Source organism: Drosophila gunungcola (assembly GCF_025200985.1).
Source record: "Drosophila gunungcola strain Sukarami chromosome 3L unlocalized genomic scaffold, Dgunungcola_SK_2 000014F, whole genome shotgun sequence".
In the NCBI taxonomy this organism is placed as follows: Eukaryota; Metazoa; Arthropoda; class Insecta; order Diptera; family Drosophilidae; genus Drosophila; species Drosophila gunungcola.
Genome location: NW_026453182.1, coordinates 1,846,698 through 1,874,560, shown reverse-complemented (window position 1 = coordinate 1,874,560; position 27,863 = coordinate 1,846,698). Strand labels below are relative to the sequence as shown.

The window sequence follows — 27,863 nt, the reverse complement described above, 5'->3', positions numbered from 1 at the left end:
CCGTAAATTTGGCTTTGCAGTTTGTTTGCCCTGGGAACAAACCGCCCCTCAATATCAACTGATTCTGACAGCAATGGGAGGTCGGGGTGTCGGCATTTGTTTCATTAACGCCGCGATATTCCGATGTGTTTACTGTTCTCCTCAATTTCGCTGCATGCCATGCATTGTTTGCAGTCGTTAATTATACAAATTCGAGAAAATGTCAGACAGCACGAAATCCAAAATAGTTAACGTAAATATGAAAATAAAAATAAGCAAATGTTTGTAAAGTTTTCATTGAAACACTCCGTGTTTCTCGAAATAAATATTATTTTTGTTATATAATAAAGAAATACAAGTACAAGACTGTTTAACTAAGCTATATAAAATAATACTTATATTTATTTCATATAATTATATTTATAATTATTAATAAATCAAGTCATAAATCTTGTAAAGTTTTCATAGGAATACTCCTTGTTCCTAGTAGTGCATATTGTTTTGGTTATATAACATTACATTTTAGCCCACCTTGATTATTTAAAAAAATTTGTTGTTTCATAAATATTAGAACTGTTTTCTTAGTATCTTTTTGAGGTACTTCATTAAAAGCGCTTCTTGTTATTTGCATAGAAAATTCTTTAAATGTACTTTTGTAGTCTTCCATTTCAGACCCTAAAAAGAGTACCAAAATTTGTTACCTTAAAATCCTTTTTAAGCAATAAATGCTGATTCGGTTAGTCCCAGCGCAAAATCTCCGTAACAAAAGCCTTCTAGGTCTAATTCTTTGTTCAAATGAAATGTGTTTACAGCACTGGGTTATTTACATACTAGCACTGCCCTTTGGAGCACCGGAGAGATATGGAGATACTATATTGTGTCGCCTGTCCCGAGGTCTACGGACACATGAGTACGTCTGGCTGGATGGTCGCCAGGTTTCTGGAGCGTGGCGGAAAACTGTCCGAAAAATGGAGTAAGGAAAAGTGAAAGCGGCCATGCCGGGCGAGTGCATTTTCATAGTTTTTCCCACTTTGTTATGCTGATTTTTCACATTTTCGTTTCCTTTCGGTTTTTGCTGCCAGCCAGCCTTGTTCGTTCCGCTCTCAATTTTTTCCCTGGCACGGGATGTTGCCGGGTGTTAGGGCTGGCCCATCGAGTTGTGGGGCTCGGAGGAGCATGTGTGCATTTTAATTGAATTTTTCATTTCGCTCAATAAAAGCAAAAGCCGAATATGCGAGCAGCGAGCCGCAAAAAGTGTCATAATCCACCCCTCGTGTCCTTGGACCCGTTAAATTCAATGGACGGAGTTGGATAGAGACCGAACTCCGGACAAAAGTCCGGCGATTTGGTTGATTTACTCGACTGCGGCTAAGCAATTCGCTTAATATATATTGCAAATCACTCTCTAATTGATTTCAAATCGATATTGAATGGCGCTTTAGTTCATGTTTAGACTGCCGCTCAGCTTCATTTTCCACTGGCTGCCTCGCCTTCAATTCATGCAAATTAAATCGAAATGTGATTTTAATGGTATTTCGGGACGGCCAGACTCAAATGATGATGAGCGTGTTTGCACAAAAGTGGAAGTCAAAAAGTTTAGTCAGCTCTGTGTGCAGAAATCCGTGCAACGGGGAATACGCTCCACCGAGTGAAAGGAAGCCAACTATAACCGCATGTTTCGTTCCGGAAAACTAACTTATTCAATTAGTGGATGGGAAACTTTGGTTGTTTACACTACACTCAAAATTATTATTACCAAATTGCATCTACGACATTTTATTAACTGTTCAAAAATAAAATATTGACAATAAGATAAATGAAGAAAATTGTTTTTAAATTTCATAAGTTAAATTCATACGTATTTTTTAAAGGCTTAACAAATGTCTATATATGATTTATTTTACAAGTTAGCCCAAATTTTCATTGAAGTATGTGTAATTAAAATTAGTCTTTCTTGAATCGAAGTTTCGACCAAAACTGAATGAATTTATTTTTGATATTGCTTAAATAGTGTTTTCTTTTAAAAGAGATTTTCTTGTATAAAACAAATAAGACTTTCATTGAATGAACTTGTTTAAGTTTCAAAGTACATATTTATTCAGCCCGATTATGGAAAAAATAAAGCATTACACCCAATTAATCATTAATCATTAATTTTCATATGAACGCATTAAATCTGGTTTTAAATATACATTTTTGTTCCTTTAGCAGACAATTCTGCTAGTCAACATGAAAACCTTCAACATTTTTTGTGCCAATTAAATCAAATTAAAGGTTGATATACGGTAATCATTATACAAATGATATAACTAAGCCAAGAATTAAAATATACAACATTTTTTGAAATGAATTATCTTTCAGTTTAGTTTAATAGTTGATTCTAACTAGCAAGAAAAACGGAATTTCAGAGAAGCTCAGGTAATGCCGAGGGTCAATTGGCTTGACTAGTGCAATCAACCGGTTGTGGGTAAAGGAACTGCCGGCATATTTGAATCGCACCGCCGAGGAAAATAAGTCAGCTCACCGTTAACGTAAACGAGCAAATAGCCAAACAGTCAACACGGCGGCCTCGCCACCCGCGCATCGTGCCAATTTCGTTAAAGCAAACGAAAACAAACAACACGCCACTACCCAAAAACCCACACCTCCACACCCCACACCCCAACACCCAAAGCAAATAGAGCCACCCCCTTTGGCAAAGGCTGTCTGGACGATGCGATGCACAAAAACAAAAGAGCAACAAGGTGGAGAGCAGGCAGGGGATGACAGGTGTCCTGGTTCGCGGCACAGGTGCACTTCGGAATACATTTCACCAGTAGTTTACTGTTGAGAGAAAACGCAAACATTTAACATTAAGTTAAATTGCTGCTTCGGAAACATTTATTATCTCAATACTATGCTAAATACCGGTAGGACTTAGTCGGTCGGAAAATTAACATCCCATTATGAAACCGAATTTTCAAATGTTTAAAAATAAGTTGTCTTTTTAACTTTCTGTTGCCGATCACAAGCTACAACCTTAATATGACATTGAGAAATCGGTCATAAGATTAATTTTGCATAATGAACTTAATTTTAAATTTTAATATCTATGAATACTTTATTTGTTTTAAATTCGAATTTTGAATTCGATTTAAGTCCGATTTAAGTCCGTTTTTTTATATAAAGAACAGCCCAGTAAATTATATCTACAATATTAATATGTACATTTTTTACGTCTTATTTTCGTAAAACAAGTATTTCAAGTATAAATTTTAGTTGTTGACTTTAAGTGCAGATGATTTTTTTAAGTGTGGGTACCTTATTATCGGAGGGAGAACACAGCTGTTTATGTGGCGCGAAAATGTCATACATCATGCGACACGCGATGTCAGGTTGCGAGGACATGGGAACCAGGACCCTGGCCGTCTGTCTGTCCGTCCGTCCGTCCGTCCATTCATGGCGCGGAACGAGATGAAATTGGCTTGGCTTGGTTTGCAAAACGGAGCAGCATGCAGAAAACAACGTCGCGGGTTTGTAACTGAGCAGGATTCGCTAACGCCAGAAACGAAAAATGAGTGCTGCAAGGGATGGGGCTCTACGGCAGATAGACTGCATCATCACCTACCTCGCCACCCGCATCTTCGCCTCATCACCACCTTGTGCAGTACTTTACCATCATTATCAGCAGCACGAACAGAAGAAGGAGTAGGAGGAGGCAACTCCTGGCTGACGACTCCTAGCCAGGATAGGCATTCACGCCCAGCTAAGTGGCACACGAAGCGTTAAACTATTAAGCACATGTTGCCACTCGGCGGGTGATTCATGTTCGGGGGAACGGAGGAGCTGCGTCACGCACAGGGAGTGCTCTAACTCCAACCGCTTTTGTTGTGCGGCTCAAGATAAATCATGCACATAAGTCCTGGGCGATGTCTCCGTGCCGTGAGACACGGAGCTTGCCATCACATCTAAAAAATTCATTTTGTCACAGCTTCAGGGTTTCAGGCTGTCCAACTGACGAGTTAGAGGGTCGCAATTTCGCTCTGCAGGTGGCAGAAGTTGTCACGAGTTTTCGTTAACAATAATGTATTATTGTACAATGGAAACATAAAAGCATTTCTAGTTCTTCCAGTTTTTTAAGAAATATGATGAAAAGTAAAAATGTTAATGAAAATAAAGTTGTTTTTTAATGTACTTAAACGCTATAATTTAGATTTGGAGATAAGGATATATAAAACATTAATATCTTTAAAAATAACAAAAAAGCAAATATTCCTATATATATATTTGGTATTACAATATGTATGTTCGACCTTTAGACTGACGGATTTAAAATATTCCAACTCAATTTAAAATTTAAAAGGCAAAATCATTTTAAATGGATTTTTCTTCTACACACACCAACACATTAGCTCTTGGCAAGGAGTGTAACTGCTGGTAAACTAAAGTGCTTAAAGCCAGAAAAATAACGGGCAAATTAGAAACACACACAGACCTCTCTGTCCCACTCACTATCTAACTGAATAACATTTCAAAGGCACTGTAAAGGATATCACGGAGCTGCGGGAGGCGGGGCACTCTAATTAGAATAATTTTGCGCTGCGTTGCGCTTGACAGCGTTGCAGAGGTGGCGCCATCTGGCGGACGACGGCAGGAGAAATGTGATGCCTGCAGGACCTTCACACACACAAACACACACACACATACACTAATGCAGGCCAAGTCGAAAAGCAAACAAATGCACTGAGCAAACTTTTGTTTAAGTTTTAAACTATATATCTTTGGTAATGATAAAATTGTTTAATAAGGATTGCACTCAGTTGTATGAATTCTGTTGCTAGCTAGTATATAATATTTTGACATTACTAAAAACGGTCCTTACGGAGACAATAATTTTTAAGCAAATATAAAATTTAAAAATATATATTATTTGACATTAATAGTAATGGGCTTTATTATTATTGTATTTAAGTTTCCCAGAATAAATATAAAATATAAATATATATCGTTAAGTAAGAAACCAATCTAGTAAATTTCAGTTCAAAACATGTTTTCAAAAATTTTTAAATTATCTTATTTTATTTATTCTGTTAAGGCTGTTTTGTATAAGAAGAACACCTTAAAAAACAAATATTTTATTGATGTTCTTTATTTAAGGGGTCGATTTTTTCTCATTTCTCTGTTTTTTTTATACGGTAAATGTCTTTATTTGTTAATATTTGTTATTTATCCCGTGGTGGCGGTCGGTCGGAGTCTCTTCAAAAAAGTAGCGTCTTGCGGTGCGTAAAGCCTGGACCCGCAGTGATTAACAAAAAAATGTAATTGATTTATTTAATATATTAGTTTATTTAAAATAACGTTTAAAATAAAAACTTATGTTCATCCGAAAGTATTTACTGTACAAAGGATGTGTGCAAAATCATTTAGATAGGACCATTACTTTTTGAGTAAATTTACGCACCGACTTGAAAAAACGTAGTTTTGAAAAAAAGGCGTCTAAAGTTTTTTACATACCGCATAATCGGTATCTCAGCGAGTTTTAGTCTGATCGATCAGAAATTTCCACAGTATATTCCTGAAAATTATAAAATTTTTGTTGAAATTGCAAACCATGCTGTTCTATTTAAAATGCAATATTTTCGGCAGTGCGAAAGAGGCATGTGCACCAAGCCTGCATAGCCGAGCATGACGGTTAAATTGCAGGACGAAAGGTCACCGAACCCAGGTGCGGAGAGCCTGAGGGGAGACCCAGCATAATAATCATGATAAAAGCATCAGCCACACACATACGTAGTACGTGCCGAGTGCAGCCGTAGGAGGCGGTGATGTCAACGGGGAGTGCCTTAAATTACAGAATTTAATTAATTTCGCAGAGATTTTTCATCGGTCGCCGCGCACTTGACTTTGTGCCTTTGACTTCTCTCCAGTGCTCCTTTTGCCTGCCACTAATTTTTCCATCATCTGCGGTTGAGTCGTTTTCATGGGAATCAGCCAGGACATGAGTTCGCCACATGTGCAGGCTTCGCGGAGCTTCATTTATATTTCCATTTCCATTTTCCACAAGCACTCCCGTTTTAATTTTAATTAATTTCAATGGGTATGTGGCAGCTGTGACTGTTGCTCGCCAAGAGTCATGGTATGGGTTCCCCGAGGCAGTCGAGCAGTAGCCGAAATGATTATGAGTAATTAGTTTTAATGGGCTCGGAGCATGTCCTGGCAGAGCTGCAGAATGTCACACCTGTGCTACATAGGTTACAACGTTACATTCGGCCAGGTGGCCTGCCTCTCGTCCTCGAGAGATGAAAGTTTACTCGAGAGCCTGTGTTACCATGAGCTAAATATTTAAGTTGGTTTTAAAAATTACAATATAATGTAACCCTTATACCAGTATACCTTCTGGTTGGCTAACCACCCAAATTAATGGCACTTCAACTAGACACTGTCGATAGAGCAGGTACTATGAAAATATTAATTAAGCTTTAATGGCACACATGCACTTCATACTCCAGAACCAATACCTATCTATGTCCGAAAAGTAGAAATCATAAACTATTCAAATTAGCTGCATAATAAAAATAAATTCACTTACTTTACTGAACTTTCCAGTTTTTTGCATAAATAAATCAATAAAGATATAAATAGTTAGAGTCCTTGACGCTGCCTAAATATGAAACAACGCACACAACCAATTATTAAAAAGGAAAAAAAAAATATTATACCCTAATTAATGACCATTCTAGTAAAAATATATGGTGTAGTATAATTGTTATTGTATATTAAATCAACTAAAAATTACACATAATTTAAAAATATTTGGAGTTTCAGACACACTAATTAATATTAAACAAATGTTAATTTATGACTGCCCCCGAGGCACAGCTTAATCAAACATAATAATAATTGCATTTGTCTACCATTATTGGTAAATTTAATTAGATTCAGAGGAGGTATAAAAAAAACGTATCATAAACCACATATAATCAGCTTTGTCCATGAGTTCCGATCTGTATCAATTCGACTAAGGCTGGATTTGCGAAAACAAAGTCATAAATCAAAACCAATTTGTGCCACAATATAGCTGACATTTCGCTGTTTTTGCGCTTTGATCGGTTTTGCAAATAGATAAGTGTCAACAAAATATTTACAAGGATGCCAGAAGCTTCAGCCAAAAAGGAAACAAAAATCTGGCAATTGACTGAGAAAAAAACGAATCACGGGAATCAAAGCATTGAGCATTGAGCAGAAAGTCAATTTGGAGCACATAAAAGCTTGCGAGTATGTAAAGTACTGGAAAAATGAGAAAATGGAGAAAATTCAAGAGAATGCTGGGGAAACTTTGGTGGAACCAGTACAATACAAAATTTAATGGTGCGCAAATTTTGATTGTTTTACTTTGAGAATGGAAGTTTCCTTCCTCCCCTTTTGTTCTCATGTTTTTCTTTTTTTTATGTCCCATTTTGCTTGCATTCGCTATTTATTTATTTCGCAAAGCTTTGAATTCGTTTTCCCGCATTTTATGCATATTTCAGATTCAAATATTTTTCCTGCGTTATTTGCTTTGACTCGTCCCTGGCGTATTTGTTTAGCTGCGGGCACTCATCTATATACATTTAGAATCCTCGTCTCACCCATAAAAGAACGTCGAGACTGGGCAATGTTTTGTTTTGGCCTTCAGGTGCTTTTGTTTCCATTCGCATTTCGTCCGTCTAAATGCCGGCGGAAAATTGTTGTCAATGTAATTTGATTCCCACTCCACGGCGGACCGTTCCACATGCTGGCTTCCTTTTCCCGTCTCTATGATTACGCATACGCACCGTTGGGCAAAAAGCAAATTGTAATTAGTCGCTGGGGCCGAACTGCCTCATGCATGCGGACAACAATAAAAGGAAGTTTCTCCCAGAATCCTTTTGTGTCTTGTTATGTTCAACTGATGGCAACAGAAGACTGACCTGAAAGGCGATACTAATGAAAAGATACGATAACAGTGAGAAACGAGACCATAAAACGACGGCTGTTCTCTCTGTTTTCATTTTAAAGTTCGTACTTCACAAGCAAGAAGAAAAAATTAACTTTGTGCTTATTCAAACAAAAGTAAAAATATAATTGATTAAGCAACTTAATAGGTTATATTTTCACACATGTTTTAATTTAAATAAAATGATTTTAAGATTTTATAGTTAAAGAATTTATATATTTATTTATGATATAGATTATATAAAGGTTATTTCTAGATTAAAAAAAGGCGTCAAATAAAACTGAAGTTCCTTCACATTGATTCAACACTCAATAAGCTGTAAGTCATTTGTGTTAAAAATCTCAGTCAATTTTTATACATTTTGTTTTGTTTTTCGACAGATACCCAGCTTGGACAATGTTGCACAGCCAAGTGGATGCATCCAACGCAGATGGGCAAAGTGAGGAAATTGCAGTCGAGAACTCACAATCGGACAACACAATCAAGTGTCCTGTGCTGAACCTTCAGTCGTCCGAAGGTAATATACCTTTGCCCAATCTCCAGGCATCGGACTTAGTTCAACAAGTGGAAACCACCCAGGATGAGTCCTTTGAAGTGGTCTGCAACCTACCAAGCTTGCCGATTGATACACTTCTGGCACCCTTCAATATCATCAATCGGTTGCGAAAGCACAGTGAGGTAAAGGACCTTTTACCTTTTCAGTGTGGCTTAGGGGAACTTTCTTTGTTTGGCAAAGCAGATCCATCTTTTTGGTCAAAGTGTGAGAGTTCCAAAGAAAGCAAAAACACAATGCCGTACTTTATACCGGAACTAGAAATGGCCTGTTCCGACTCACAAGTTGAGCAAATAGAAGAGGTAGCTGAGAATAAGGATACAACTAAGCTGAAGATCGAACTACTAAAAATACAACAAGTCGAAGTACCTAATTTAGTATTAATGAAGGAATCGAATTTGGCTCCGAACGAAGAACAAAACACCCCACAGTTAGAAGAATTAAATTTACTTGAGAACAAAGAAATAGGATTGCCCAGGAATGAAGAATCTGTTTTGCCAGTAACTAAAGATATAAGAGAATCCAAAATTGAACAATCAGATCCCCAAGGACAACAACTAAAATCACCTGGCATCGTAGCCCCCATAACTCTACAGATCGAAGAACTGGTTGCTCCATTAGTGGAAAAAGCAAAGCCAGGACCTAAATTTGGTATTATAAGTTCCCTGGTAGGAAACAAGGCAACTTGGACACCTAATGTCCGGCTTTCTTTTGGGGACAGAGAAACGAGGTGGACGAAAACCCGCCCCAAGGAAATTATTCAACAGGAAGCCTCCAGATCACTTAAGGCACTTATCTTGAGCTTGAATATGCTCAAAAGGTTAGAGGCATCTTTTAATGGTAAGTAGCCAGTATACACGAATTTGGTTGCATTAAACAAAACGTTATTTCCAGACAATTCTTATAAGAACAGATTGAATCGATTTGAAAGAATTAGGAGCTCATTAAACTTTTCAAGAGTGTTTAGGCAGAATATATTTCAACTGACACCAGCTGCAGAGAGCAGCAGAAAAGAAGTTCAAGAAAATTCGATGGGCTGCGGAGAACCCATGATGAGAGGTCCGAGTAAGGAACCACCACTCCCCATAATGTACAGAATAGATGCCAGTGAAGGATTGACTTGCAATGGCTTGAATGTGAGCAAGGATTCAGTTTTTAGTGATGTATCCGAAAGTGATGATTCGGAAGTCCTAAATAAGTCATCTCAAGAAGTAATTGGATTAACAAAAACTATAGCCGATATAGCGGACACTCAACAGAATGGAAGGATACTGTTTAGCCAACCTGTAAGGCTATTCTGTTTCAATAAACTGAAGGAGTGGAAACGGCAAGGTAAAGTACCAGGTTCCGTTGCAAACCCTTACCGTTCCCCCTCCTTCTCAGGCGAGGGTCAAATCGAGATCTGGGAGCTACACGGATTGTATTACATAATACTACATGACCGAATCACTGGTGAACTCATCATTCACATGCGGGTGGACGAAAAGTGGCGCATCGACTACATGTCCAATAGTTCGTATAGCTGCCGCTGGACCAACATCAACTACGCCTTCTGCCGCAAGGGAATCCTGGAGAGGATCGCCTGCTCCTTCCGGGAGCCCAGCCACGCCGCCGAGTTCGTTGCCAGGGTCCGGAACAGTGCGCTCCTATCTCGCTTCGAATAGTGTGTTGAATTGCACATTTTTGTTTTCCAACATTCTAGTTGATTTCCCAGTGAAATCCTTGGTGTTTCTAGCGTTTGAGGGCATGCTTCAAGCTGATGATAAATTAATGTGATATCTTTAAATATATTTTGTAAATATTGTTGTTGTTCATTTTTTGAAAATATAGAAAGACTTGAAAAATTTAGATTTATTTATATTCCGATTGAATTTGATTACTTGAAACAATCTCGCTAAAAACCTTTTTTTTTAGCTTTTACAGTATTTATTGAATTACTTTCCAAAATGAACATTACAATCGATAGGCCTTAGGTTAGAAAAATGTAATATTCCAAGAAATGAAATATTTTTTGAATTATTTTGATAATAGAATGTAACATTATTGATGTTTTTTTTTGTGTAATTATAATTTGTTAAGTAAAGGTACTGTACACTGTTGGTAGCAACCAGCAGTGTACAATGTTAACTTAATTGTTTCCACAACAACTGTAGTATCGATTTAACAAACAGTTCAGAGAGCATATATTGTGACAACCAATTCGAAAAGGGTAAAGCGCACCCATGAAGCCATGGAATCGGACAAGTTGAACGAATTAAACCGACAAATAAATGAGATTAAGAAGCGCATTTTATTGGCAGGTGTGTAAGCTAGCATTTTCAATATGTAAAGCAATAATAATAAAACGAGTCCTTGCAGATGGCCAAAAGACGGCTAATGCAGCCGAGTGGCAGAAGCAGAACCGCATCAACTGCGACACCATTGGCTCCTTGAAAAAGGACATCAAGGAGCTGACGGTGAAGGCGAGTCGACTGCGGAATCCCCTCCAACGACCTGTGGTCATCAAGGAGCCTACTGGGGAATCCCGGAGGGCTCATAGCTGCACGCCCACTTTAATTGTGGGCAAGGCTACGTATCCTGTGGGTGCTAAAAACGCCGACGATGCCATTTTCCTCACTGATCTCAAGATTACCGAGAGTCGCAAGCAGATGGATCTTCTCCGGCATCGCTTCAAATCCCGCCAGCAGCATTTCAGTAAACTGGTGGAGAAGTATCGCGGACTGCTGGCCAACAAGGAGGCACAGAACCAAAACTTGGGTGAAAAGCCCCCAGAAACCCTCGAGGAGGATGCCAACAGAAAGGTAAGAAAAGTACAAAGTGAATCTCTAGGGAAATAGCAAAATATTCAAAATATAGAGTTCTTTGCCTAAAAGTGCCTAAAATAGCAGCAATTATGATTTAATTTATATAAACTTATACTTTATACTTTTTTTTACCATTTGTTGGGAAAAGAATTTGCATTCAAATTCTAAGAAGATTTTATGTTCATCCTGTTTTTGAATATAAATACCAAAATGTTTTACAGAACCTCTTTACAATACCATTAAGGTATTTGTTAACTTCACGACAATTTTATGACATAAAGAACGAAACAATGTAAAAAAGAAAAGTTGAAAGAGCTTCTGAGTTTTTTAGAAGTCCCATTTTTTGATAATCGTTTAAGGTTTGCTTCAAATTGCTATTTTTTTATAATCTTTAAAATTAATTTTTTTTTTCAAAAAGTTTTGTATAGACCAAGGATTTTTTCAAGAGGCAATTAACTTATTTATGAAAATTATACAGTATCTTTAAATTCAAATGAGTTGCTTGATAACTGATTCCAAAATGACCCCACAGCTCGTTTGCCAGCTGGAGAACGAGATCCACCGCACCAATGTGCAGTGGATGGAGGCGGAGCACATCCGCAAGAAATACCGCTCCATTGAGGCATCCTTGATGACGGATGCGGAGCGTTTTGAGCGGAGTCTGCGGGAACTGGAGGGATCACTGAGTGACCAGAAGGCGGAGATCGAGCGACTGCAGCAGGTGCACAACGAGGCGGTCGAGATGCGGGACGCGGCCAAAGTGATCCTGCAGCGCCAGGAGCAGCAGGCCAATCTCTCACAGAAAACCAGGGAGCGGCAGGCTCTCGACTTCCGCAAACAGGTGGAGGCCCGAAAACTGGAGCTGGAGCGGATTGGGCGCAAGCTCTTTGCCGAAACCAAGACACTGGTCCACCAGGACAGTGTGGGATCCAGTTCGGGCGACCAGCACACGGCCAAGACGGAAAACGGCGAGGAGGAGCCGGTGTCCCAACTGGAGAGCGTGACCAGCGATATGGAATCCCTGTTCAAGCAGCTCATGGAGGCCTCCGGTGCCACCTCGCCGTTTGAGGTCTTTGAAAGGTTCAGCGCCCAAAAGGAGTCCGCCGCCCGATTGAACTATTTACGGAAGGCGGCCGAGGCGGAAAAGGCCAACCTGGAGGCGGAACGCGAGGCTCTAAGCAGCGAACTGGAGGCCTCGAAATTCTCCGACGTCAAGGAAAGTGAAGTGTAAGTGCACTGTTAAAAAAAAGGGATCGTAACCGCTAAAGCTAGTTTTTATAATATAGATCGTGAAATAGTTGTTATTTTCTGATTATTATAAATTTTAAATCGTAGTAAATCCAATTTCAATATTTTTTGTTATAATTTGTTGTTTTTTTAGCTACTTAAAATATGAAATTAAACAACTTTTTTAACTTTTGATTTTTTTTTTGAATGGATTTTAATATCTGAAAATTAGACGTAAGTGCATTATAATCGTAATTAATATATACCATATCAAACTTAAATATTATTTTATATTTAATTAAAATTGGAAATGTAAAATTTCGGATTCAAAAGCCAAATATTTATTTTTACTATTCCTGTTTACTATTATATATCATAAATATGATTTATTTTATATACACATTTCACATTTCTTGTCAGAAACCAAGAGGTCATTGAACAAATCAAGAACAGCATTGCCGCCAAGGAGCAGGATAGCAAACTGGACACTGACGAGGCGGGCAAATCGATGGGGGTGTTGAAGTATCTCAAAGAACGCATCTGCGAGATGATCTTTAAGGTGCAGGAAGTGGACGAGAGCAACATCGAGATACCCGAAAGGAAACTCCATGTGAGCGTAGCCGAACTGCCCAATTTTCTGACCCACACTGCCGAAGATGAGGATATGATTGAGGTGAGCAAAACGGGTTTTTTATGGACTCATATATGTACTGACACATCCTTTCGCACTAGATACTCAAACTAAAGATTAAACGCTGTCAAGAGCTTAGCAAATCCGAGGATGTGCCACCGTTCGAGATACCCAAGTTGGACATAGTGGATGAGGAGGAGGAGGAGGAGGAGATGTACAAGGCGGAGCCGCCCAAGTCCCCATCCGCTCCCGAGGGCGAAAAGCCACAGCCCATGCCCGTGTGCTACTATAACCTGTTCGCAGGGCGTGCTCAAAGAGCTGCGGGCACATCCTCATCCTCTCCAGAACAGGCTCCAGCGGCGGGTAAGTTTGATATCAGTCAACCTGTTTATGTACTTAAACCATCTCGAAAAAATGTTGTCTACAGTTGCCACCACAGAGGACGACAATGAAGTGCCATCCCGTAACTTCTTAAAGAGACAATCTGTACTTATTGTCGATTCGAAATCCCGTCGAAAGCCATTTAGACCTGCACCCGGAGCAAGACGAAAATAAATCTGTTCCGAAAATGTAATTTCATTATTTAAGTCAAAATTTATATATTCAGTTTAATAAAATATTTCCAATACTTTAAGAGGCAGTCTAAAATATCAAATTTAAGCAAACGCAAGGGTACACAAACATTAGTTTTGTGGTTTCCTTTCCTGTTTCTCAACTTTGACAAATTGTCTTCAGTCCATCATGTCATGGTGGAGCAACTTTAAAATTTTCTAACCAAGAAGCCATTTTTAGTTTATTTCCAAACTTACTCTGACTTATATTCCAAAGATCTTCTTAGTAAGGGAAAACGGTTGAAATTTTAAATATATATACAGAGAGTGGTCACTAAATAAAATAAAGAAACATAACTTCTGCAAGCACTAGAGAAATCTTTAAAACGAATGGAGTTTCACGAAATCCCATTTGTCCATCCGTTCTTGTACTTTATGTGCGCTACAATTTCAAGGCTAGAATAAGCCAACAAAAACGCTGCGCAGTTACTTATTGCCTGGGGGCGATTTAATATCTGAGGCAGCATCAGCATCCTCTGCATATTCGTTCTGCTTACTGCAGTTTCTGGATAAATGTCAGCAGCTTCAGTCAAACGACATAACAAATAGCTGTCCTGGCGATGCATCTACTGCAAAGACAACGACATCGCAGTGGGTAAACAGAATTTACTGCCCCGAGGAGGACGACTTGGGCGAATGGATGCCTTGGTCTTGGAGGACGAGTTTAAGCTGGGGGTTGGGTGGGCTGGCTTCAAATGAAGTGCAAAACGGAACAAAGTGCGGAGCGCGGCTCTTGCAAACGAAATAACCTCTCAAAAATTGTTTACACCACTGGCGTACAGTGGATGAATTTCTGTTTTAAGCTAACAAAATGGCTTCCAAAATAAAAAAAAACTACGACATTTAAGCACGAAAAAACATTTTATTTGATATACCTTTTGTTTTCGAAGAAATTTTGTTAGCCAAGACAGAAAACTTGTTTTTACAAATCAAATTACGTAATACTTCGAATATTTGCCTGTGATTTACTTGTTAAAATATTTAACGAATTTAATTTATTTTATTTGGGATTAATGGAGCTAGAAGGATTCATAATTATCAATGACAAAAGTTTCAAACAATTAAGAAAGTACTCATCGATACAAACTAGCTTTAGTACATTACATTCAATCCTTGAACTCCCCTTTGATTACCACCCTTACATTTGTAGAAAAATTTAATTGATATAAATGGTTTATATTAAACAAAATATAATTTTTAGCTAAGCGATTTAAGAGGTTTGTGGTGAAGAATTTTAAATAAATTCGTCATTTTCCTGCCATGGTGTTGCGAAGGACATTCCGCAGAGCAGAATGGACGTTCTGGCTTTTCTAGTTAGCAACAACAAAGCGCACCAGCTGACGATGAACAATCAGGAGAAGGACTGCCGCAGAGGCAGCTGCAAACTTCGGTGGCGATGTGTAAACAAAGACGCCGATGATCCATTGCCCGGGCCTGTTGCCGGAAGTCCAGGACGAGGACGAAAGGGACTAACCAGGGGCGGCAAGGATCCGTGTTGTGTGTGTCAACTAAATGTCAACAACGAGGACATAAACCACAGCAGACGCATACAAACAGCCGGGCAGTAAGATGGAAAAGCCTTCATTCGGCAACTCCTGCAGCTGCATGGAAGGTGGCCCAAGTCAACCAGTTGGAAAAACAAAAGCGGAGCCCGTCGCCTCCAGCTAAATCCGGTGAACGGAGCGAAGAATCTGCGGCTGTGGCAATGGCATTGGCCCTGACTGCCTGCATTGCATTAACCCGGCCAGAACCGAGACTAAACTTGGGGGCTCGTCTTTGTGCGGTTTTCACTGCCATTTGAAGAAAACGCTTGACACTGGAATGTCGCGGCCTGCGGTTGAAGCCAGTCCGCATTGAATTGCACTGGTTCACCCGACCGCTCTTTGTCCTCCTCTGTTTGCGGCGTAATTGTCCTCCTTAAATAAGTATAAATTATTTTTAAATGAGGAAAAGGCGCATGAATGCAAGGGTGAAACAAAGGAAATTCTTTGAAAATTGATTAAAAACTGGCAGCCTGGTAAAAAAATGATTGATATTTAAATGAGGTTTACACATCCTTTGAAAAAGCAACGTTCATGGGATAAAATTAATCGCAGTTTGTCACCGCACTGTACAGTTTATTATGAAGATGTGATCTCTGTTAAACATATAATAATTCTGTATATGTTCTTAAAAATAATTGCGCCTTTAAAAATTATAAAACCAAGTTTGAAATATATTTATTATTATCTTATATTCAAATAAATTGCTTGTTTTTTTACATTTTGCTTAGCTGAAATACGTTAAGCTTAGGTAATTACTTTTTGTAAGTCCTTCAAGAACAAATTGTAAGCTTAGCCGGCGATAGGAAACCTCCATAGAAGAGGGGAACTCCTCTAGATTGAACTTAAAAAAATTAATGAAATCTATGCGAGATATGCCTTTTAGTACCCCATCAAAACTTCACTCTTATTGAAGTTAATTTCCGAGTTAAGCTGAGATAAATGTAAGTGCGGAGTTAGATGGAAGATAACATAAATACCGTCATTACATTTGCCTGTCTCTTTCAGACGTAATTTCCTCTTTTTTGTCCATATTCAGCCACAGAAAAAGTTTTCAACTTTCTTTTGGCATTTACCCGATGCTCTCCAATAGGACACAAGGCCGAAAAGTCCTCTTCAGCAATTACTAAACTCTAATCCCCGGAGTGCGCCGTCGGGTAATCCCCGAACCACAATTAAGGGCGAAGACCTTAAAGGGAATTAGCTAATTAAAGGTAAGTGATGGCGGAACCAAAACGGCTTACTGTCTTGAGCCACCTACATCGTGTGTAATTGGATAGTCACGACTTTTATCCTGCCATTAATTCCCCCTGCCCTCGTTTCAGCCACAGCCACGCCTACTTTTAAAACATTTAAGCGATTTAATCTCTTGGCGCTACCGTTAATCAAACGCCCATCGATTCGCAAGACAACGCCACTAATTTTAAGCCCATCGACTAAAGGTGGGCGTGGCCGGGACGCCATGAAAACCGCAAACAATAAATTTGAATTTCTGCTGCTGCCGCGAAAAACTTTTTAACAGTGCCCGAACTACGGCGCAAAAACATCAATATTCGGGTAAGGGTATACAGAAAAAAATGTGAGCAGCCAAGAAGGTTCACATTCGTTGGCTTTTTTATTTCCAAAAAACTATAAATTGTTTTAGGAATATAAATTTAAAGTTTATTTAATTCTTATGTTAGACCTAAAACACAAGTTTAAAATTTCCTTAACTATTTTAAACAATTTGCAAACAAAACTTAAAATAAAAATGCAGGATTTTGTTTCAAACTTTAAATCTTTGGAGAATATAGGTATACGATTTATTAAGTTTATTAAATCTTAGTTAGTTAGTTATTATTAAGTTTATTAAATTTTATAGTTTCGAGTTCTGGGGGTCTGCTTTAAGAAGGAAACCAAGAAAATATGTATTTTTTAAAAAGAATTATACTTTTGTAATTTTAAAAATAATTCAAAAGAATGCTTTTAGTTTTTGAAAAAAATCAAATTTCCGTTCCGGGCTTGAACTCAGATTGTATGATATTTTCTCTCTGTGTATCTGGGTGTGCGCTTGACAGTGTGGTTAATAAATGAGCGGATACGGAAACGGTTTGGGAGATGTAGGGCTTTCCCTCTCTCTCTCTCCATCTCTCTCCCTCTCTCGCTCTTTGAATGTGTCCCTGTCGTTGGGTCGCCACTCTGCGAATGATAAATAACGTAATTTCTTTACAACTTTTCATTCAAATTTTCGCTACTTTTAACCGCACTCCGGGCTGGGAACCCAGCCTGTTGTTAAGTAAAATAAATTGCGATTCCGTGTAATAAAAGTCAATCATAATAATTCAATGACGCGACGTATTGTTGTGCCTCGTCATTGGGCTGCCTGCAGCCATTGCCACCCAACACCCACCCATTCAAGGGCGTTTACGGCGCCACCCACTCACCCACTTGCCCACCCACCCATTGGTTATTCATAAATACACCCCTCTGAGAAATCTTTTGAATTTTTCGTTGATTCATTTGATTTTCTGGCAGACAGTCTTCAAATGAAAGATGTCTCCTGCTGAAGTTGATTCTTCACTTTGGCTTGACTGGATGGAAGAGCCGAAGCAGCACTTGCCATAATTAGCAATTGTAAGTCAACTTATCAATCACTTGTCAACATTTTTGAAATACTATTGTTTAATAATGAAAAAAACAAGAAATATTTGCCTTCAGTGATTTTAATTTAAACGTAAATTTTGATTGCTAAACTTTTTAATTAATTGGGTACCATTGCAAATTGTCTTTTTTCCTTTCTCCAAAAGCTTAAGCCTAAAGCAAAATTTGGGAGGAGTATGTCCAGAATCCCGACATAAAAAAAAAGATGTATGAAATTACCTTTTTTTTTTGCCCCAAGCGGAATTGAATTGTGTAATGCAAAACATGCTATGCATAAATCTATTTTCGATTCAAGCTCATACTTTTTGGGGGAGAATCCAACGAATAGAGAATGTGAAAAGAGGTAGTGTTTCTTGGTGCAGACAATTTCCATTTTTTTTCGCAGCCAACCATGAGCAATTAATTACGGGGTTATCGATTGAAGTTAGAAAAGAGAAAATAAACCTGGTAGATAGTTACCAGAAACCTTTTGAATTTTTTTGTGCAAAATGTTCTAAAGGTGAAATTTTTTTTTTTTATTGATTGATAGATCTTTAAAATGTTAAGTATTTAAATCTAAAATAAAATTGTTGTATTCAAAACGAGTGAAAGATAGGAAACGACCTTTAAAATGTTTAATATTTAAATCTTACTCTATACAAAATCTATTTGCATATTTAAATCCAATTTACTATGTGTCATTCTATTAAGAACACTGTTTTCCAGCGTTAAATACATGCTCGCTAACAATTGTAAATTCACATATACAATATTTTGGGAATCCATTCCGTCAATTTTTCATACTTTCTATCCTTCCATGTAGCACACCCTGTGATTGGGAAATTCATTGGTGCATTGTTGCGAAATTTCGTTGAAGTAGGGAAAGTCTTCGTGGCACTTCTCTGATCTCTTCGAGCGAAAATCCTGACAGACCGTGTACTGCCGACAGCCCGTATTGATGGTGGCCACCATTAGCTGGTTCATATTGCCGCAGCGATCGTAGGAGCAGCTATTGTCCTTCGGCGAACCACAGCGCTGGCTCCACCACTCGAAGTGCTGTCCCCAGGGACAACTGCTCCACTGGCCCACGTCGTATTGGGAGGTGCAGGACGTAGTAGCCGTAGCAGGTCATCATGTCCGGAATGAGCTGCACTCCAGATAGATCCTCCTGGTAGTACTTGGAGCACATATGGGAATTTTTGGCGAGAGGCGTCACCGGGGAAATCTCCTCATCATTGTAGCAGTGATCGGGTAGCCAGGGTTGGCAACTACCCGTTTTTCGGTTAAAGTATCTACCACCGGAGCAGTTTAAGTGGATGCCGAATCCATTGTGGCATTTATAATAGCTACGACAGGTATTGATATCTCCTACTAAGATGCCATCTTTCATATAAGAGCATATATTGTCCTGCGGACAGCCGGAGATCTCCTCCAGACATAGTTGCCGCTGGTTACTGAACACCTGACCCTCATCACAGTCGCTCCAAATGGGATTATTTATGTCCTCGCACTTGACAAATCTCCGACAATCAGCTGGATCGGCCACATAGTCGCCTGGCTGAAAGTTGGCGCAAATCTCCGATAGCTGCGGATGACACATGGCCTCCGATGCCGTCTTGCAGGTTCCATCCCGGAAATTGTACAGCAATCCATCGCTGCAGCTGCGTCGCGCTGTGAGTTTGTTGTCCTGGCAAAATCCCCACGCATGGCAATCACTTGGGTCTCCAATGTAACCTTCTCCAGCCCAGAGTTTGCACTTCTCCTCCATCGAAAATCCTCGGATTTCGGCCAGGCAAGCCAAAAACATTACCCACTGGAAGGCGCACTGCTGAACTACGGTGAGCTATCTTTAGTCTCAGAGCATTTATCACTCCGATTTTGGTACCTCTCATTTTGGTCTGACCGCCACCTCTTCCGGAACTCAACGAACTGAACCAAATTTCCCAATCTATGGCGATATTTAAGTACGGAAAGCTATCTGCATTTTTGTGTCGCAGCTTGTTTGTAGATACCACAACAAGCTGATAAGAAATACGTATTTTAACAATGAAATTAGAAATGTTCTGGGTGAGTGACACGCGGATAAGACAGTATCGAAGACAGTATCGAGCGCCGAAAACAGTCTCTTTAAGGCAAATTGGGAAAAGCCACTTGAACTTTGATGAGGTAGCTAGACTGCCTCAAGGTAAATTAATTAACTGCCATCATTGCTACCCATTAATAACCATGAATAGATAATTATAAGTAGTCACACCCTTTTTTTGTTCAAACACTCAATTACTTTAAAAATACTCCAAACATAAATTTTACTATGACCTCCATGTTAAGTCTTCGGTTTAACTCAATTTTATTTTAAGCAAAGTCATCTGAAATATTTTCCCAAGATAACTGCTTTTCGCTTTTAAAAGAAAAAATCTGTAGCATATTCTGCAACGCCTTGGCAAAATTGCGAAATTCTACAAAAATGCAGCTATAAACTTGCAAGTCAATAAAGCATAAATACATAAGGTATGTATACTGAAAAAAATGTTGGAGTCTGAACCAATAGAAATATTATCCTTGGCTCGGTTAATGGTTGAAACTTTAATACAGTTTCGGGTCAAAGTCTAGGAATTAAATTATATTTGTTCAAAAATGATGTTTTTCATATTTAGCCTACAAGCAGTTTTTTTTTAGTTTAGTTTTTTTTTTTTGAAAAACTGCCTAAATAGTTCTAGCACTGTGTAATGGCAAAGCGAAAATTTACTTATCCAAATACGTTTATCAGAAAATATGGGATGCATGCATATAGATAAGCTTGAATGTGTGTGAGTGTGATTGTGCTTTTCCGTGTCCTTTGCATTGTTAGCGCAGTTCGAGCTGGAAATCGGGGATCGCGGGAGGTGAAAGGACACGTAAGGACTCGGAAAAAGAGACGGTGCCTCAGTGGCTTGTCGCAATGTAAACTGCTTAGCATCGATTGGGTGCACTTATTGACATTTTATGCTTAAGGACATGCTTAATATCCACAACGTGCTATCCCGGCAGCACCGCCACCGAGCCACTTAGACTCGCATCCAGCTCCAATGTCGACACAGTGGGATAAATGAAACATAGAACTAAACTGATGTTTAAAGTGCATATTTTATTGAAAAACTCATTTCACGCTCACTCTTTTTATCCAAAAAAAATATATATTAGTGTACTTTTACTAGTTGGTCAATTTCCAATAAAAAAAAAGGTTTTAAGTATATAGCTAATTTGATATATACAAAATTAAGCGATAAAGTTAGAAAAAGAGTAATACTGAATATATGTTCTAACTAAAGCCACTAATATATTTAAACTATTTGTTTAAATGTACATTTAGTCTTTAAAATGTTTGTAGAATCTTTAAAATATAAAAATATATATCAAAATAAATTTTTAGTTGATTGAATTTCATGAAAAAATAAAATGTTTAAATTTAAACAGTTATAGAAGGAGTGCACTTAAAGTAAAATAAATATTACCATTTAGATTCTCAAAAGGAATTGAAAATTCCACAGTAAAGTGGGTAAAGAAACCTGCTCGGCGTAGCAAAACGAAATAGTTGCCATCAGCGGATGCTGTCTAGGGGCACAGACATATCTATGCGTACTCTTAAATGCAAATGGCTGGCATAGCGAGCCCTGTGCTTTGGCCCTTTGGCTCTTACCACTTCCGGAGCTCAAGGCCGCTGGTCCCAGTGGCGGCGCCGCCTGCTTCCGTTTCCCTCCCGTCCCCCTTGCTTCTGCAGGACATTTATGCCGCTCATCAGCAGCGCTGTCGATGTGGAGACCATCTGGCGGGCAACTACTTGCCCGTAATTTTCTTTTCAATCAGTGGCTGGCTGCCTATCCCCGGGGGCAAGGGCAGGACCCACTATTTCCTCCGTCCGCCCACCCTGACAATGGCAAATTGTAAGACTCTGATTTTTTTTCAAGCACTTGATACGTTCAAGAAAGCGCACAGTGAGGCCCAGTTACTTGTTTTCAGTTTAAGGAAAAAATAGTTTTGAAGCTGTACATTCCCATATAAATTATAAAATCAAGAAAATATCTTAAAAACTCATTCATAACGAGAAATGGATTTAAAGCGAACAAAATATAAAATGCATGTTTATTTTTTATATGAAATATTAGAATTGAAGTGCATTAGTTCCATCAAATAACTACAATATTTTTCAAATCTTTTAGATTCCGTTTAAACAGCATTTTTTGGAAATTGTCCAACTTTTAGAAGTAAACCATTATAATATTTAAAGGGCTTTCATATGAAAATAAAAGTATTTGTAGGGTTCTCAAGAAGCTACAATTAATTTGTCCTTACCCCATAAAATTAAAATAAAATTTAAAAATATTTTAACTGTTTCGTAAACGCCATAGACCACCGATTTAAAAAATAATTATTTTCTCTGTGTAAGTTTGTGTGTAATGCCTGTTTGGAATTTCTTTCTTCTGCCGAGGGTCCGCCTATCTGTCCATCTACTTTCCACCTCCCCTAATTTCCCTGCCTGAGTGCTGGGTTTTTGTTCGCCTTTTCCGGGCGTTCTTTGTAATTTTCCCCACATGTTCTCGGCTTGAATATTTTATGGGCTTAAGTACTTTCAGTTAGAGCCTTTGCCTGGCCTTGTGTGTTCGGCACCTTGCACCTCCTACCTCGTACATAAATTCATTACGTTAGTTGGCTCTTCGCTCCTGGTCATTGTTTGCTGCTTGTCGTTCAAGGAGATCCACTTGTTGAGAGTTGGCTCCATTAACATACCTGCAATGATAAAAAGCAGGTTAGAAGTCAGTATGGGTAACTGGATGGGTGGCCATTGTAATTTTATTTTTGTTTTCATCAGTGCATAAATCGGGTTTCTTTTATTTTCGCTTTTCGTAGCTGAGCTATAGCAATGAATTTGATGCGAAGGCAATAACATTTTAATTAAAACCAGAAATGTTTACTAATAATACATTTTAATCAAATAGTAAAAACCGCAGAACAGAAATATACATCTTTAAAAGATAAAATATTAGAATTGAAACCGTTATATATGCTTATAAAAATAGAAAATGAGGCTGTTTTGCAATAGATAAAATCATTAGAGTTGCTGATTTATGGAAATTAAAAATATTAATTAGTCGCCGGTCAAGAAAGTTTCAGAAATAAAAGAAAACCATTTAGTATTATTCTTTAATGTTGATGTTTTCATGCTCCAAGCTGAGTTTCTAATCGCTGCACACGATAAACTTTTCAAATAGAATTTGTATTCTACCACAAACCTCAGAAAAAGTTGAAAAGGAACGTTAAACACTTTGTGATAGGGACTTTTGCGGCAACGAAACGTCTTCAGCTCAAGGCGCCACTTGAAGAACAGGAAAAATGAGCTCCGGCAAAGTCAGCAGGTCAAGGATTAACACGCTCTTTCCACCTGTCTCATATAACTCATTTTAATTAGGTTAAATATGCAATGGAAAACTGAAAAGTGCCGAGCTAAGCAAAGCGTGGGAAAAAGGAAAAGGCCAACCGTTCAGGCAAGACACAAGCCCACGAGATTCCGGAAAAATGGAAGCTGGGAGGCGTTCGGAAGCGGCAACCAGCTCAATGAGATGCAAAGGACGATAAACAAGTCTGCCAACTTTAAGGATGCTCCGCTGGCGAAATAAGGTTACGGGTCCTCGACTCAAAGCGCCAAGACTAAGACACGGCGCTCGGCGAAAAAAGGCCGAAGAAAACTGCTGCATGGCCAAAGGCAGCACCCAAGCCGTATTCCTGCTTCTGACCAAAATGAAAACACCAAACAGACACGGAAAAAAGACCCGGACCCGCACAAGCTGAAACAAGAATTATGGAGGCCTCGCTTCGAGTAGAAGGAGGGCGCGAAAAGAGGTTCGGGGTGTGGCACGTACTTGGAGTATTTTGCCAAAATTAAAATTTATGAACAGATAAAAAAGCGTTAATGGCCACTCGCAAAGGTCACGACTGGACAGACATACACTGGGTCGGGGTGAGAAAAGAAAGCTTTTGTTCCAAATTGTCCTGTAACAAGTGATAGTTATCTTAACCAAATACAACATTTATAGCTTCAATAACATAAACTTCTAAACTTTAGTTACAATACAAAATTAAGTTAATTTCCGAATATTATATAAATATAAATATTTAAAATACAAGATAAGTCACTAGCCGTTTAAAAATAATTAGATATTACAGAATTGATAAAACCAAAATTGTATGTCTTTTGTTAATATGATTTTACATATATTATATTAATAAAACATATAGTTTTATATGTTTTATATATATTTTGAGAGTAAAATTTGTAGAAGCTAACCCACTGTGGCAGTGTGGTTTAATGTGTAACAGTTTCCACCGCGAGTGGCAAATGGAGCGGAGTGGACACAGCAGGCGAAGTCGACGTGTCTGCGAGGAAACCACAGCGAGGCAACGACAGTGACCAGCTATAAACGCTGCAATTTTATTGCAAAGTCTTACCAAATTCTAGTTGCCTCTTCCAAGGTCCAGATGGCCACCAAAGTGCTCCTCCTACCATTTGCTGGTGGGTAAGTGGGCAGACATTAGAAAGGGCGATATAGTATGTAGGTGTAGACACTTTTGGCAGAAGCCACGTGTTGACTTAGTGTGGCGCCACCTGGGGAGAGGCTGAGGCAATTTGGCCATAAGTTAGCAGGGTCAAAGTGCATGGGTGGTCGCAGAATAAGACAATAGGATATATATAGTACTTAAGGCAATACTTTGCCTAGTTCTTGTTATGCGCACGTATCTGCCATTGAAGTATTTTGGCCTGCCGCTGGCATGTTTTTAAGGGTGTCTTCAAATAGATTGCTTACAATTTGATAAAAACAATACAAAGGTTACGCTTCAAATAAATTGGCAATACTCTGACATTAAGTCGTGATGTATCGATTTAATAAATTTAATTAAATATAAAAGTTCTCTTCTCTTTTGGTGACAGTTACTTTAGTCAAGAAAACGGGACCGAACAACTATTTGAAGTTAAAAGTGAATATGATGTAGGCCTTTTAGCCGAGCGCATCTTTCAAAGCTCAAACAACTTGATATAGAATACTTGAAATTTTAAGCTAGCACCAATCACTTAAAAACGCTTCCTCCCAAAACATAGTTAGTTTTTAAAATATTAAATATAGATTAAAATTTTGTTGTTGCACTTGAAAGGTTTACAATTTACCCGAAAAATGTACATTTATGCCGACTGAATAGAAACATCTTTGCATTGCAAATTCGGCTAAAACATTCCATAGGGAAATCCTGAACAGGTCTGTATTTGTTTAATTTTTTAAATGTAGCCAAGTAAGTGCTGCATTTGGGATATCATTCACTTGGGTTGTGCCTCCATAATTCAACACCGTGGGACAGATGTCGAGCTGTCATACACACAGTACATGTTCACTGTACGTACATGTTGTCATTGCTCTTGCGATTGCTCGGCCTGCGAGTGCGAGCGGTGTTCAAGGCTTCAAAGTCGCGTTTGTCGCTCTTGAAACAATGTCGAGTCGTTGACAACGTCCTGAAGTGCACCTTCGCACACTCCCCAGATGCTTTGTGCCAGGGCCACGCCAGTCAACTCAACGATGCTAATGGCATTCGCCAGTTGTTGCTGCCGCCTACATTACTGATGTAGCTGCCGTTACTTCTATTGCTGCTGTTGTTGCTGCACTTCTAAAAAATATCGAAATAACCATAGACACTCTACTCAGTTAAGCAGAATCTACAAAAGACTAAGGTACTTAAAAATACTTTAAACCAGTTACAAATTGTGTTCCAAAAAGGAAAATAACATTATAAAAGTCAAAGGAAGTTAAGATACATTTTAAGCTCGTTATATGACATTACCTCGTATTTGTTATAGATACGAAAAATTAAAGTAGTCAATTTTTTTACGTGTTTTAATTTTATTTTTAAATTTCAAAATATGTTGCATAGATGCATCAAATGTGCATTTATTGGAACTTGGAATATTGAAATAATGGAATCAAAATGGTATTTTGCAGATATGCATCACGGTTATATAAAGTTAAGGACATTTGCCTATGTCTGAGTACTGAGAACTTAGTACCTTTTAATTTGGTTGTGTTCACAGAATTATATATTGCGAATTATGGAAAATATTTTTTTGAGTGTTTTCTACATCCTCAGCAGTTTTCCTTTTTCCCAGTCACGCGCCGGTAGAGGGCCTGAAAGGAAAGCCATGGGCAGTGGCGTTGGCAGCCACTTTGTCCAGATGCAAATACGCGTGAGTGGCGCCTGGGTCAACTTTTTGCTGGGAAGTGGGGTTCCGAGTTGGGTTTTCGCCTGGTTCGCCGGGCGGTCGTGTTGTTTGTGGCGTTTAACGACCTTTTAAATGTGCGTCTAATTATGTTTACGTGCTGCCCCGTGCGACACCCAAAACCCAAGAACGGATGGCTAAATTGCCAGGGGAACGGCTGAAATGGGTTAACCGGCTAGGTGGCGTGGGCGGTTTGACTTTGCACAAATCCATTTGCTCACAACTTGTTAATATTGCGAGTTTACGGTCACTCGTTTCAACGTCAACTTTTCTCGGCGAAAGTATTGTTTTAATTTTTAATTGGATGTTGACCCAAGTGGACAAAAAATATAACCTTTATTGGCACCATCTTTTAGGATACACAAATTTGGGGTCTTCAGGAACAGCACTTATACTTTCCCTATTGCAAAAAATTCACTTATTATATATTAATTGGTGTTTTTAAATTACTCCCCTTTGAGTAATTTGACTTACCCTTTTTTTAAGCTATGATAAAGAGGCAAAAAATTGTTAAGATGTAAATGTGTTTGTTTATTTATCAGCTTTCTTGAAAGTTTATATTTTAATCATGTCCTTCAATCGCAAATTGTTATTAATCAAATTAGGAATTCATTTCCATTAACTTTAGCCAAATCCTTTACAAAGAATTATGTAGTTTCTTAAGAAAATATTATTTGAGTAAATTTATCCATTTAATTTAAATCATTTGTTCTAAAGGGTAATTTCTTAAGATTCCATCTTCTTTTAAGAATTTTTAGAAGACCAATAAACCATTTTCACTTGGTCGGTCAGAGAAGAGAAACTTTTATTCCTCAAGGACTAGCCCTCATTCTTGTCTAATGAACTAAACAAAGCGCTATCAAATTACGTTGTGAGTCGGAAAATCCTTCACCGTATCCCTCCAGCCACTTTCTATTTACATTAGCCTCGTTGCGAGCTGACCTCTGATCTTCGTGACTGCTGCCCGGGGACGCGTATTAATTTCTTATTTTAAAAGCGTCCCTCCCATTTCGCAGAGCCCGCCCTCGGGGACTTCCTCAATATCGCGACGCATTTTAAAATAATTTCCCACATTGCCACGTTGTGTAAATTAATAATCTGCATATTGAGGGGGTAGTCTGCAGCCATTTCGCAATGAGATGAAGTACACAAGTACAAAGAAAAGCCCGTTTGAATTATTCATAAATTGAGGACGGGTTGGGCGTATTATTGCTTTTTAATAACCACCGACTGGGGCGTTTGGCGCACTGCCGATGAAATCGAATCCTTTCCTTTGTGCCTGCAACGGAATGCATATATATCTCATGTCCTTGCCTCCGGAACACGCCCTTTTTTACGGGCTTTCGCCGAAAATTCAAGCGTGAATTGTGGGTCTGCCAATATGGGAGTAAAATGATTTCACTGCTTTTATTGCTTTGCCCACAACAAAATGTTTTATTCGCCAGACAATAAACCGTAAATGCAAACATGAAACAGGATCTGCCAAATCTGTGCTGGCATAAAGTAAAAACAGCTGGAATGGAGCTGCCGGCATATATTTCATTCGTTGTCTCCGCGGGTAATTAGAGATTCACGTTTAATGGGGCGCATTAAGTTTATTCGCTCATCTTTTCAGGTTTCTTCGGATTTCCGACAATGTTAAATGCAAATG

The 27,863-nt window shown here is 38.6% G+C and overlaps 4 protein-coding genes across 5 annotated transcripts in view; 2 read left to right on the top strand and 2 right to left on the bottom strand.

The window, feature by feature from the left end:
* The window catches only part of LOC128260035 (uncharacterized), a 104,279-nt gene that overhangs the window by 25,595 nt on the left and 50,821 nt on the right, over nt 1-27,863 (bottom strand).
* Nucleotides 8,274-10,334, top strand: LOC128260041 (uncharacterized). 2 transcript variants are annotated; one of them, XM_052992734.1, is made up of 3 exons: nt 8,274-9,326; nt 9,381-9,818; nt 9,870-10,334. In XM_052992734.1, the coding sequence occupies exons 1-3, from the start codon at nt 8,330-8,332 to the stop codon at nt 10,148-10,150; spliced, it is 1,716 nt and encodes a 571-aa protein (XP_052848694.1). In that variant the 5' UTR covers nt 8,274-8,329; the 3' UTR covers nt 10,151-10,334. The 2 variants fall into 2 exon arrangements, with proteins under 2 accessions (XP_052848694.1, XP_052848693.1); XM_052992733.1 differs by having other exon boundaries at nt 9,381-10,334.
* On the top strand, nt 10,705-13,720 carry LOC128260040 (stage VI sporulation protein D-like). Its single transcript, XM_052992732.1, has 6 exons — nt 10,705-10,786; nt 10,845-11,287; nt 11,823-12,517; nt 12,938-13,190; nt 13,250-13,511; nt 13,576-13,720. The coding sequence occupies exons 1-6, from the start codon at nt 10,717-10,719 to the stop codon at nt 13,701-13,703; spliced, it is 1,851 nt and encodes a 616-aa protein (XP_052848692.1). The 5' UTR covers nt 10,705-10,716; the 3' UTR covers nt 13,704-13,720.
* Nucleotides 18,559-20,240, bottom strand: LOC128260045 (peritrophin-44). Its single transcript, XM_052992737.1, is given in 3 exon segments — nt 18,559-19,029; nt 19,031-19,752; nt 19,805-20,240. Coding segments are annotated over 3 exon segments (1,032 nt in total). The 5' UTR covers nt 19,812-20,240; the 3' UTR covers nt 18,559-18,726.

Excerpts from the sequence above, each read along its gene's own strand:
- LOC128260041 (XM_052992733.1), top strand. The coding sequence starts at position 8,330 with ATGTTGCACAGCCAAGTGGATGCATCCAACGCAGATGGGCAAAGTGAG. Across the intron at positions 9,327-9,380 it reads GTTAGAGGCATCTTTTAATG|ACAATTCTTATAAGAACAGA; the intron begins GTAAGTAGCCAG and ends CGTTATTTCCAG.
- LOC128260040 (XM_052992732.1), top strand. The coding sequence starts at position 10,717 with ATGGAATCGGACAAGTTGAACGAATTAAACCGACAAATAAATGAGATT. Across the intron at positions 13,191-13,249 it reads AAGATGAGGATATGATTGAG|ATACTCAAACTAAAGATTAA; the intron begins GTGAGCAAAACG and ends CTTTCGCACTAG. Across the intron at positions 13,512-13,575 it reads AGAACAGGCTCCAGCGGCGG|TTGCCACCACAGAGGACGAC; the intron begins GTAAGTTTGATA and ends TGTTGTCTACAG.